Raw genomic sequence first — 12,459 nt, 5'->3', positions numbered from 1 at the left:
TTTTTTTGGTCACTCATTCAGTAATTAGGCCTGAGTTCATCAGCTGAAGAGAAAACACAGATAAGAAATGTTTGGGAAAGAATTTTTATTGCTCCTAAGATTTAATATTCAGACATTATAGACTTGAGTAAATTCTAATTGTGTTTCTAACTCTTCATTTAATAAATGGACCATGGAAAAGGAAAGAAGAAAAAAAAGTCTGTGAGCAGTGGGAGGAAAAAGCAGAAAATGAGACCATGAATCAAATGTGGACTTGGAGATGACAGTCGGGCTGGCTACAAATCCCACAGCTCACTTGCTGCTGAAGGGAACCACACCAGTCAGATAAAAGGATATCAACATAAATTATCACAGATTAATGTGACATTATGTTAATACATCACACTTTGAAGTCCACAGGTAAATCTGAGGGTCCTGCATGTAACACATCAAGCACTGAAATCAGCTTTTCTTTTTATTTTTTTTTTTGCTCAGAAAAAGAAAAATTCATCATTGATCAGAGTGTGAAACTGACAGGAACTGAAATTTGTGCCAAAAGCACCAACAGCACCAGGGTGTGGCACAGCAGGGCTGGAGGCCAAGGTCCTGCACAAGGGTCAGGGCAACCCAAGCACAAATCCGGGCTGGGGGGACAATGGCAGGAGAGTCCTGGCAGAAGGACTTGGGGGCATTGGTGGGTGAGAGCTGGACATGCCCTGGTGGGCACTGAGAGCCACAAAACCCCGTGGCAGCAGGGGAGGGAGGGGGATTCTGCCCCTCTCAGGTGAGACCCCACCTGCAGAGCTGCCCCCAGTCCAGCATCAGCAGCACCTGGAGCTGCTGGAGAGGTTCCAGAGGAATCCATGGAGCTGCTCCAGGGCTGGAGCCAGGCTGGGAGAGCTGGGGGTGCTCCCCTGGAGAAGGGAGGGATCCAGGGAGAGCTTCCAGCACATTGCAGGCCTGAAGGGGCTCCAGGAGAGCTGCAGAGGGACTGGGGCCAAGGCCTGCAGGGACAGCACCCAGGGAATGGCTCCCAGTGCCAGAGGGCAGCCAGGGATGGGATCTTGGCAATGAGGAATTCCTGGCTGGGCTGGGATTGCCAGAGCAGCTGGGGCTGCCCCTGCATCCCTGCAGTGTCCAAGGCCAGGCTGGACACTGGGGCTGGAGCAGCCTGGGACACTGGGAGGTGGCCCTGCCATGGCAGGGGTGGCACTGCAGGGGCTCTGAGGTCCCTTCCAACCCAAATAATTCCTGATTGTCTGCATGTCCTGAAGATACAATCCATGATTTACTCATTGTGATGCCTTGAGCTTTAGCTTTCATATTTTCCAGATTCTGCATTAGTGTGTGACTCTGAACTCCATATAAAGTGTCAACAAGTTCTCCTCACAGCTCAGTCACACAGAACAATCCTTTTCTAGCTTGAAAACCAAGGACACCACTGCAGCTTTAGGCTCAAGCAATAAAAACAGCAGTGAATTGAGGTGAGCAATCTGTAAGGATGGGACTGCATAACCTGGAGCTGGAATTGGACAATTAACCCCAATATGGAAATGAACTAAAACTTATAAAAGTGTGAAAACTCGTGACTCACCAGCCATCTTGGCTCCATCTTGGCTCCATCCATGGCTGGGCTCTTGCACTGCCCAAGGTGTATCCTGTGAAGGCCTTTGATAAATATCTTTATTCCTTTAACTCTTCAAGCCTCTGTTCCAGGCAGCCTCTCCAGGCTTCAGTGGTATCCCTGTTGAGTTTGTGAGGTCCACAGGATGAGATGAGAGTTGTAAATCTGACTCCATGTTCTCAGAAGGCTGATTTATTACTATATTATATTATATTATATTATATTATATTATATTATATTATGTTATGTTATGTTATATTACATTATATTATATTATGCTATACTAAAACTATACTAAAGAAAGAGAAAGGATACAGACAGAAGGCTTAACAAGAATGAATAATAAAACTCATGACTGACTCCTCAGAGTCCAACACAGCTGATGGTGATTGGTCTTTAAGTAAAAACAATTCACATGTTTGGATAACCAATCTCCAGACCACACTCCAGAGCAGCAAACACAGGAGAAGCCGAGGCTTCTCATCTTCCCAGGAGAAGAAATCCTGGCCAAGGGATTTTTCAGAAAATATGACAGTGACAGGATCCCATTGCCAGCAGAAGGCTCTGTGTTCTGTGCCACAGGAAAGAGCTGTTTCCATGCTCTGAGACCTGGCAGATGTTGCTGTGACATTCAGTGGCTGCTGAGGAGGAGCTGAGGAACAATCCCAGCCCTTCCACACTGAACAGTTCTATGGGGCACACAGGACTGATGGGGTCTCTGGTGTTGAGATGACCCTGAAGTGTTGGAAAGTCTCTTTTTCCCAGCCCTGAGACCCAAGAAGAAGACAGGATTCCTTGGCTCTTGTTCTCAAGGTTGTTTATTTTCTCTTACCTAATACATTGTCTGTTTGGCCTGCTGAGATCTGTCCAGCAGGTCAGGTTGTGGCACAGTCCCTGCCCTTGGGGTGGTGTTGGCTTTTTATACTAACAACTACCTGTACTTTATTTACAATAATTTTCCAATACCTATCACCTATGTTAGACAGTCTGGCTCTACTCTAAACCAATCCAGAGGTGTCACCATCACAGCAGAACATGGAGGACAAGAAGGAGAAGGAGAAGAAGGACAGGACATGCCCAGATTCCTCCATCTTGCCTCTTGAACCCCCATTCTAAAACTCCAAAATTCTGCATTTTCACCCTGTGACAAATTCCCTATCATTCTGCTCAAACTCCTGTGGCTTGTAACTCCTCACACAAAGTTGGGAATTGTTTCCATGGGCTAAAATCAAAGGCACAGCTGTTTGTGACTCTGTACCAAGGTCTCTGAGCCCCTGCCAGGGTCTGGAATCACCCAGGGCAGCCAGAGCAATGTCCTGGGTCTTGACAAGGACCACCAAGGGACACCTGGCAAAGTCACTCAGTGTGACAGTGACTGAGCAGGAGATGCTCCACAGAGCAGAACCTGACAGCAGGAGTGCAATGAGCCATGAGCACCTCACCCATCCAGGGTTCCCATGGCATTTTAAAATTCCTCACACAAGAGCCTGAATTTTAATAGTCATTTGTTCCTGGGCTCATTAGGATTTATTTGGGAATGCCTGGCAAGGCTGTCCTTCAGTACTGGTTGAGTACATCCGAAAAATCGAGTATTGAGTGGTGGAAGAAATATTTCTGCCTCAATGGAATATGTTCAGACAAGGACAAACAGGACTGGACAAGAGCGTTGTGATTTAACAAAGAATCAGGCATTTATAACCTGGTCATAAAAATGGAAAATGTGGAAAAGCACATGGCAGAACAAAAAGGGAAAGCTTTTAACCTAAAAATAAAATAAAATAATGACAACCTAATCACTGTTTTGGGCACTGCTGAGGCCCCACCTCTGTCACTGTTATATGTTCTAGAAAAATTTCTTCACCAGGATTTCTTTTCTTGAGAAGCTGAGAAGCCTCAGAGAAAAATGAAAACAATAATTATCTTCTTGCTTCTCCTGTGTTTTGATGCTTTGGAATGTGTTTGGAGATTGTTTATCCAACAGGTGATTGTTACATTGGTTTTATGTGAATTGATTTGACTTAATGACCAATCACAGTCAGGCTGGGTCCAGGCTCTGGAAGGAGTCACCAGTTTTAATTAGTATCTTGTTAAGCCTTCTGTAAGTATCCTTTCTCTATTCTTTAGTATAGTTTTAATGTAACATTCTTTAATATAATAATATCATAAAATAATAAATTAACCTTCTAAAAAAATAAAGACAGATTCATCTTTCCTCCCCATGACAAAAGACCCCAAAAATTCCACACACCTCAATTCCCGTGTTCAGTTTTGGGACCCTCGTGACAAGAAGGACCTGGAGAGGCTGGAGCAGGTCCAGGGAAGGGAATGGAGCTGGGAAGGGTCTGGAGAACCAGGAGGGGCTGAGGGAGCTGGGAAGGGTCTGGAGAACCAGGAGGGGCTGAGGGAGCTGGGAAGGGTCTGGAGAACCAGGAGGGGCTGAGGGAGCTGGGAAGGGTCTGGAGAACCAGGAGGGGCTGAGGGAGCTGGGCAGGGGCTGAGCCTGGAGCAAAGGAGGCTCAGGGGGCCCTTGTGGCTCTGCACAAGTCCCTGCCAGGAGGGCACAGCCGGGGGGGTCAGGCTGTGCTCCAGGGAACAGGGACAGGAGCAGAGGGAACAGCCTCAGGCTGGGCCAGGGCAGCTCAGGGGGGATTTTGGAACAATTCCTTCCCAAAGTGCTTGTCCAGCCCTGGCAGAGCTGCCCAGGGCAGTGGGGAGTCCCCATCCCTGCAGGGATTTCAGAGCCCTGTGGATGTGGCACTTGGGGACATGGGTGGCCTTGGCAGGGCTAGTAATGGTCAGACTTTATCCTAAAGGGCTTTTCCAAACTTTTCTGTGATTCTCTGATTTGATGTTCCTGCTTGTTTTCCAGATTCTCAATGAAATACCTGGAGTTTGCCAGTTTGAGGTGGATTTTCTGCTTACACACATCTGAAGTGGGTTCAGATCAATCACCATCAGAAGCAATTAATAGATGGATTTTGATTGCTACACTTTTATTTGCCATTCTGCTTTTTTGTTGTCTTTTTGCCTGGTAGAAATGCACTCTCTGCTAACCACTGAAGGGAACTCCTACAATCCCATGTACCACAATTACACCACTCCTGAAATGAGCCCATTATTTATGTGAACATATAAAATGTTCCACTTTTACACAGCCCAACTTCCCTTTCTGTTTGCAGATTGCTCCTGAGAGTTGTGAGCTGGACAGGAGTTTATTTGCCAGTAGTTAACAAATGATTTTTGGACTGTAAATTTGTTGTAGCTTTTTCCAACATTAATTTCTAACAGTATTTTATTTTATTTTTTTTCTCCATCTAGCAATACCCTCCAAAGAGCTCTCCAATGGGCCTGACAGCCCACAGAGAGAAGCTCCTGACATATAGATAGCCCTGGCCTGCAGCAAAGACTCTTTCATTTCCACCTATTAGAGGGGAGCCATAAATTCTGGGGTACCTCAGTCCTGCTCTTTCCACTGCCACTGAACTTCCCAGACACAGCAAAATCACCCAAAGCCATTTTGAGATTTAATTCTGCCCATTTGTCCCTTTTTTTTAACCCTCCTGCTGAAATCTCTGCATATGTTCTGTAATTTCCAGCCATAGAAAACAATCATAAAAAGCCCCTGGTAGGAAAGAGCTGTTGTTAAAACCTTAATTCCTAAATATAAATCTTCCTGTTCAGTGAGGCAAGGGTTGTGTCTGGACTCTGCCAAATAAATTGGGAAGAGCTGCTTCTGATTTGGAGCTGAGCATTTCCACAAGTGCCATCACTCACTGAATAAACACAATTTGACCCTTTAAAAACATTCCCAGAGGAGAAAAATAAAGAAAACTCATTGCCATCAGTTTGTTGGTGCTCAAAATAAAGACAGAGAGATCCACATTTATTCTGTGAAAATAAAACAGTTCCAGGGATGTTGAATTCTTAACAGTGCTCAGAATGAAGACAGAGGGATCCACATTTATTCTGTGAAAAAAACCCCAGTTTCAGGGATGGTGAATTCTTAACAGTGCTCAGAATGAAGACAGAGAGATCCACATTTATTCTGTGAAAAAAAAAAAAATTCAGGGATGGTGAATTCTTAACAGTGCCCCCTCACAGAAAGTGGTTTAACATCTATAAAAACAGCCCATAAACATCACATCACACCCCTCAGGAGAACAGCTTTGTGCCCTTGAAATATTCCCCAGCAATTTTTATTTGGTAGCAAAGTGGCCATCAGCAAGATCTTAAGCCCCAAGGAAGGCAGCCAGTGGCTGACAGACACTTTATATCCAAATAAAAATGGGTTGGAAATGGATCAAGGAGGCAGGAGCAGCTCTATTGATGCTGGTGGTGGTGTGGGGACAGAGAAATGAGATGTGGCAGCTCACAAAGGCTGCAAAAAGCTGCTGGGATTGTGCAAAACCCACCTTGGGACAAAGGGGAGGGGAAGGTTTTGGGATCACTTTGGTGCAAATAGCCTTTCCCTCCTTGAGCCAAGAAATGAAGGACTTGGAAGGGGAAAAGAAGCAAAGAGGAAGTTTCCCAAATATCGTGGTTGTTGGTGTTTGGTAGCATTTGACCAGCAGAAGATTTGGGACTTCAGGAGGAAAGAGAGGTTCCCAGACTGGCCAGAGCTAGATGCAGTTTATCTTGCAGGCTGAAAAGACAATTCATTAATAACATTATTAATCTGCTGGAAAGGAAATGACATGCCCAAAGGGACGGTGCTAATGGGAATTTCATGTGGAAAAGGGAATGAGGCACCAGCCCAGGCCCAGGGTGCAGCAAGGCCCTGGAGCTCTCACCCCTCAGCACAGCAGGGAACCCTGTGTGAAAAACACCAATCACTTGTTTTTAGAGTTTTAAAAGTTTAAGAGTAATTAAATGGTTATTAAAATAGCAATATAATTAGAGTAATAATAATTTTGGACAATTTGGATTAGGACAATACGAGACAATAAAAACAAAGAGTTATGGATGTCTGGGTACCTTTTCTGGGCAAAATAAGCCTGAAAAAGGACACAGTTAACAGAGGATTAACCCTTAAAAACAATAACCTGTTGCATATTCATACACCTCATCCATGATGCATAAATTCCATTCAAACACAGGATTCTGTCTGGGCAGTGTCAGCTTCTTCCTCTGAATCCTAACCAGCTTCTTCATGGCTGAGCAAGGCAAGAGGAAGTTCATTTCTTTTGATAAGAGGGCAATAAATTCTTTTTCTCTGAAAGATTCAGGTGTCCTGTGGCTGCTATCTGGTGTGAGTCCTTTCTTTAGAAAAACAGTATCCTACATAGCATAGTTTCTATTTTAACCTTATGTTATAACCTAAAACTGTATTTAACACACTACTTAAGAAAATTACTACAGCATAACTTTCTAACACAATACATATAATATTGATTGGAATATTTGAGAAAAGCCAATCATAAAATAGGCATTTTTCACACGTGGAATGGTTTAGGCTGGAAAAGCCTTCCCAGAACATCGAGTCCAACCATTCCCAGCCCTGCCAAGGCCAACACTGACCATGTCCCCAAGTGCCACATCCCCAGGGCTCTGAAATCCCTGCAGGGATGGGGACTCTGCCCCTGCCTGGGCAGCTGTGCCACGGCTGGACAGCCCTTTCAGGGATGAAACCTTTCCTAATATCCAACCTAAACCTGCCCTGGCCCAGCCTGAGGCCGTTCCCTCTGCTCCTGTCCCTGTTCCCTGGAGCACAGCCCGACTCCCCCGGCTGTGCCCTCCTGGCAGGGACTTGTGCAGAGCCACAAGGGTCCCCCTGAGCCTCCTTTGCTCCAGGCTCAGCCCCTTCCCAGCTCCCTCAGCCGCTCCTCAGAGGATTTTCAGCACCCCGGAGGTGCTGGAGGAGCTCGGATACCGCGCAGTTCAGGGACGGCCATGACTACATTACCCAGCGCGCACCGCGCGATGGGCACGCCCCTCCCGCTTCCTCCCTCCGCGGAGCATCACGGGACTTGTAGTCCTCGCGCCCCACGTGAAGTTCGCCCCGAAAAACTTCCCGCACCTTTCCGGGTACCTGTCTCTCCCCGGCAGGGGCGGGCCGCGCCGTTTCTATAGCGACGCGCCGGCTCAGCCAATAGGGAGCGGCGTTCTACGGGCGGGGCGGCTCGCCTGGCCAATGGGCAGCGGCGTTGCTGCGGGGCGCGCTGGCAGCGTGCTCGCCGAGTCTCCTTGGGGCCGTCCGTGTGTCCGCGGGCCGAGATGGGCGGCGGCGGCAGCACCCGGCGCGTCACCTTCGAGGCGGACGAGAATGAGAATATCACCGTGGTCAAGGGCGTGCGGGTGAGCGCGGGGCCGGCCCGGGGCTCGCCGCAGCGCTGCGGGCTCGGCCTGCCCGCGGCTCCCCTTCCCACTGTCCCTCCCCCGTGTCCCAATGGCTGCCCCCGCTCGCTTCCCGCTGCCCTCAGGGATTTCCCCTCTCGGGGGGGATAAGGAGCGTGTGGGCCGTTCTGGGGGCTCCGTGCGGCTGCAGGAGCTGCGTTTGTCTTTGCCTGACCTCCACATGGAGCTCCTCCCTTTGCCATGTCCTGCCCTGCACGCCTTGGATCCACCTTCACTGTGTGTGCCACCGCTCACTGCCCGGCTGGCCTTGCGAGGACATTAAAGTGCCACCCCTGCCATGGCAGGGACAGCTGCCACTGTCTCAGGCTGCTCCAAACCCTGTCCAGCCTGGATTTGGACATTTCAGGGATCCAGGGGCAGCCGCGTCCAGCTCCAGGGCAGGTGGCAGCAATGCCACCCACCCCTGCTGTCTGTAACGCCCCTGGATCCCTGGGATGTCCCGTGTGAAAAATGCCTATTTTATGATTGGCTTTTCACAAATATTCAAACGAATATTATATGTGTTGTGTTAGAAAGTTATGCTGTAGTAATTCTCTTAAGTAGCCTGCTAAATATAGTTTTAGGTTATAAAAAATGTTAAAATAGAAACTATGCTGTGTAGGATACTTTTTTTAAAGAAAGGACTTGCAGCGAGACAGCAGCCACAGGACACCCGAATCTTTCAGAGAAAAAGAATTTATTGCCCTCTTATCAAAAGAAATGAACTTCTTCCTGCCTCGAGGGCACTTTTAGGATTTAGAGGAAGAAGCTGACCCTGCCCAGCCAGAATCCTGTGTTTGAATGGAATTTATGCATCATGGATGAGGTGTATGAATATGCAACAGGCTGTTGCTTTTAAGGGTTAATCCTCTGTTAACTGTGTCCTTTTTTGGGCTTATTTTGCTCAGAAAAGGTACCCGGACTGTCCATAACTCTGTTTTTATTATCTCCTATTGTCCTAATTCAAATTGTCCAAAATTATTATTACTCTAGTTATATTACTATTTTTATAATCATTTTATTACTCTTAAACTTTTAAAACTCCAAAAACAAATGATTGGCGTTTTTCACATCCAAGGAAGGATTGGGGCACCCCAGAACTTGTGACCCAACAAACTTCAGGAATTCCTGCAGCTTAGGAGTTGTTTCCATGTCAGACACTGTGTGGCCCCTAGCAGGAGTGATAATAATTTATCATTTATTGCTGCTTTTTAGGGAGGAGAGGTGCAGGAGGAGCCCTGAGAGTTCATTCTGTTTCAGCAATCTGATGTTTTCCATTTCTGGTCATTTAATGCTCTTGAGTAAATAGGTGACAGGGATATAAATGTAATGTAATTTATATATTCTCCACAGTGGGGTTCATGTGCTCTGAAATGTTCATGCTCATGTGCTCATGTGCTGGGGCTGCCCCTGGATCCCTGGAAATGCCCAAGGACAGGGCTTGGAGCACCCTGGGACAGTGAAATACGTCCCTGCCCTGGCAGGGAATGGAATTCAAACTCTTTAAGGTCTCTTCCAACCTAAATAATTCTGTGCTTGGATGACAGAAGTTGGAATCCAGAAGTTCTTATGCTAATAATTCTTTCCCTTTTGTTAATGTTGTCCATGGGCTTCCATAGATGTGGAATTGGAGGCTGCTCTTACCCTGATGGGTTCTGCACCATTTGAATATTTTTCTGTGCTTGTGTCAACATCAGAATGAACTTTGTGTTCCACTGTGACACCTGTGTTGCACAAGTCCTTGCAGGGCTTTCCCAGGATGAAATTCTTCATCTGGGTTGAGTGCTCTGCATCTCAGAAAGGCAAATTAAATCACAGAGAAAGGCAAAACCACTGATTAATTACCAGCAACACACCCAAAAGTGTTTTATTTCCTTTACTCTTCCCTGTGTCCTCTTTGAGCACCAAAATAATTTTATTCTGCTTTTTTTGTGAGGGGAGTGCTCTGAACATTGAAGGGCACTGTTTATGTTGGGGGTTGAATTGGAGCAGCTGCCATGTGTTGCAGAGAGGCTGCAGGCTGTGTTTTTATGGGGTTTTCCTCCATTTGGAGGGGAAATGGGGACAGGAAGGAGCTGAAGTTTCCTTGGTTGTGTTTTGCAGCTCTCTGACAGCGTCATCGATCGCATGAAGGAGCCCTCCTCAGGCAGTGGCAGACAGCACCGAGGGGCAGGTGAGCTTGGCTCCTCCTTCTCAGCTTTTCATGGCAAAAAACAAATCAGATTTGCCCTTCAGAGCATCCCAGTGAACTCATTGCCCTTTCACAGGGATGGGTTTTTTTGACATTAATTTTTCGGCTCATTTTTAGCTTGTGGACTGATGGAGGAGTTAATTCCTCTTGGTTTTCTTTTCTGCCTGATATTCAAGTGTAAAACACAAATTAGAGTTGGTTTTCCACACTGTTATCCATTGTTAAAGATTTTAAAAACTCCAAAACTGCCCAGAACATGCAAATATCCAAATATGTCTTGAAGGGAAAGGGAATTTTCCCTTCCCTTCTGAAGGGAATATTCTTGGTCCTTTAATCAAAACTGACTTTTAGTTTGGGAAGTGTTGGAATCCTACATGCCCTGGGTCCCTGGAATGTCCAAGGAAGGATTGGAGCAGCCTGGGACAGGGGAGGTGGCCCTGGAATGAGCTTGGAGGTCCCTTCCCACCCAAACTGCTCTGGGATTCTGGGATTTGGGACACTCAGAATCTATCCTGAGGGATTTTTATGGAAGTTGGGGATGGAAAAGGGGAGGGAGACCCTTCCTGGAGTCCTGAGATTCCCAGTGAAGCCCCCGGATCCCAAAATCCCTTCCTAGAGAGGAGTCGGGGTGGGGATGGATCCAATCCCAGGCTGGGAGAGCTGGGAATGGAGGGAATTCCCTGGAGAGGGAGACTGGGCTGGGATTTTGGGAAGGGATTCCCAGAGCAGCTGGGGCTGCCCCTGATCCCTGCAATGTCCAAGGTTGGACCCTGGGGCTGGAGCAGCCTGGGACAGGGGGAGCTGTCCCTGCCATGGCAGGGGTGGAATTAAAAGCCCTTTAAGGTCCCTTCCAACCCAAGCCATTCCAGGATTCCATGAATTGCTGGACCTTCCCAAGCTTAGAAAACATTAAATGTGTTTTTCCTTGAAGAACTTGTGATTTTGGGGAAGTGCTTCTGTATCCCAGACAAATAACACTTTACAAAAATAAGAAAAGATGCCTGGAGGGAGAAACATTAAAGTTCTTAAACCCAGCCCTTTCTTCCAGGCAACCTCTGGTAGCTTTTGGTGGAGGAATAATGGATTAAGTTCCATGGAAGAATGTGTGTCTTGTTGCTTGCCAATAATGATGAATTTATTGACTTCAGTTTGGGGTCAGAAATGAAATTACATCCACTTACATCTAAAGACAATGTCTGAAAGCATCTCAGCTTGCTTGGCTCACTTGCTGGCTTCTGAGTAATATTAAATGCACTAAAATATTTAACAAGTGTAAAATCTTTCAAGTCTGTCTGTGATTCCTAAAGCAATATTGATGGAAAGTAATTTGGTCAGGCAGCAAGGTTTAATTTTATTTTTTTTTTCTGGGTGTGTATTATACCTAAAGCTTCAGACAGAGGGAATGCTTTAATTCATTTTAGCTTAGTACATATTGGAAAAACTAATAGTTTATTAGGGGAAAAAAAGAAGAAAAAATGCTTAAATTATCAAGAGTGTCAGTAGCTCAGACAGTAATTTTTTTCCCCTTTGCAGAAACAGATTCTATTAAGGACACAGAGGATTTTTCTCCTTTTTTTTCACTGTATTTATTATTATGTCTTCATTAAATAAATGAGCCAAGGCTGATTTATATCACAAAATATTGTGTAGGGGTGAAGTGAAATAAGCCCTGCTGGTGCCTCTCAGGAGCTGGGTCACACCTTGCTGGTTTTCATGGATGAATTTTTGTAGTTTGGTTTCTTTTTTTGTGCTGCTGTCTGGTTTTGGGTGGAGTTTCAGTGGATACCTTGTGTCAGGAACATGTAAAGAGATTATTGGGATGTGAGGATTTCAAGCCTTGGGTTCCAGTTGGAAACAAACCCAGGATTTAAGTGAACTTTAGGAGAACAAACTTCATCTTTTGGTTGTGAGGTCACACAGGGGAAAGCTTTCAGGGACACATTTGGGGAAAGGGGGAGATCCTTAAGGACATCCTATTCCTGCACATCCCAGTCCTCAGAAAAATCAGGATTATGAATTTTAAATTTAATGTATTTGAAGAGTTGCAGCATGTCCTGATGATATTAGTAATTCTGGATAGCTGGATACTGCATGGAAAACTGAATTTAAAACTGGAATGTCTGAGGAGAAATAAGAGAGAGGCTCTGCAGTATTGCTTGTGAGAATTACTTTGTGTTCTCAGTTTTTGGGAGCACCTGGAAGTTTAGAGAATTGGGCTGAATTTCTGCCAGTTAAGCAAGACTCCTCTGCAAATAAACCCTGGCAGTTCTTTGCCCTTTCATGTATTAATTGCTTCCATCCACCTTTTTTGTTCCAGCAGCACTTTTTCTCT

General features: G+C 46.0%; 1 protein-coding gene and 1 long non-coding RNA gene across 5 annotated transcripts in view; one reads left to right on the top strand and one right to left on the bottom strand.

Moving 5' to 3' along the window:
- Window positions 1–5,444: 5,444 nt before the first annotated feature.
- LOC139588593 (uncharacterized) lies at window positions 5,445–7,625 on the bottom strand. 2 transcript variants are annotated; one of them, XR_011678745.1, is made up of 2 exons: window positions 7,506–7,625; window positions 5,445–6,245 (listed from the first exon to the last, which is right to left on the bottom strand). It is a non-coding gene; the product is annotated as an uncharacterized lncRNA (long non-coding RNA). The 2 variants fall into 2 exon arrangements; XR_011678746.1 differs by lacking the exon at window positions 7,506–7,625 and adding an exon at window positions 6,665–7,478.
- A 93-nt stretch (window positions 7,626–7,718) lies between these two features.
- CHCHD3 (coiled-coil-helix-coiled-coil-helix domain containing 3) overlaps window positions 7,719–12,459 on the top strand; it is a 147,333-nt gene continuing 142,592 nt past the window's right edge. The window contains exons 1-2 of one of the 3 annotated variants that reach the window (XM_071424193.1): window positions 7,719–7,897; window positions 10,040–10,109. In XM_071424193.1, coding sequence (XP_071280294.1) covers window positions 7,817–7,897; window positions 10,040–10,109 — 151 coding nt within the window. In that variant the 5' untranslated portion in view covers window positions 7,719–7,816. The remainder of the gene's footprint in view (window positions 7,898–10,039; window positions 10,110–12,459) is intronic. The other 2 variants (XM_071424192.1, XM_071424194.1) reach the window with 2 other exon arrangements.

This window comes from Agelaius tricolor, unplaced genomic scaffold, assembly GCF_023055355.1.
Source record: "Agelaius tricolor isolate 1412-34295 unplaced genomic scaffold, bAgeTri1.0.p SCAF_3, whole genome shotgun sequence".
NCBI lineage: Eukaryota > Metazoa > Chordata > Aves > Passeriformes > Icteridae > Agelaius > Agelaius tricolor.
The sequence above is the reverse complement of the archived record's forward strand: the minus strand, read 5'-3'. Positions and strand labels throughout refer to the sequence as shown.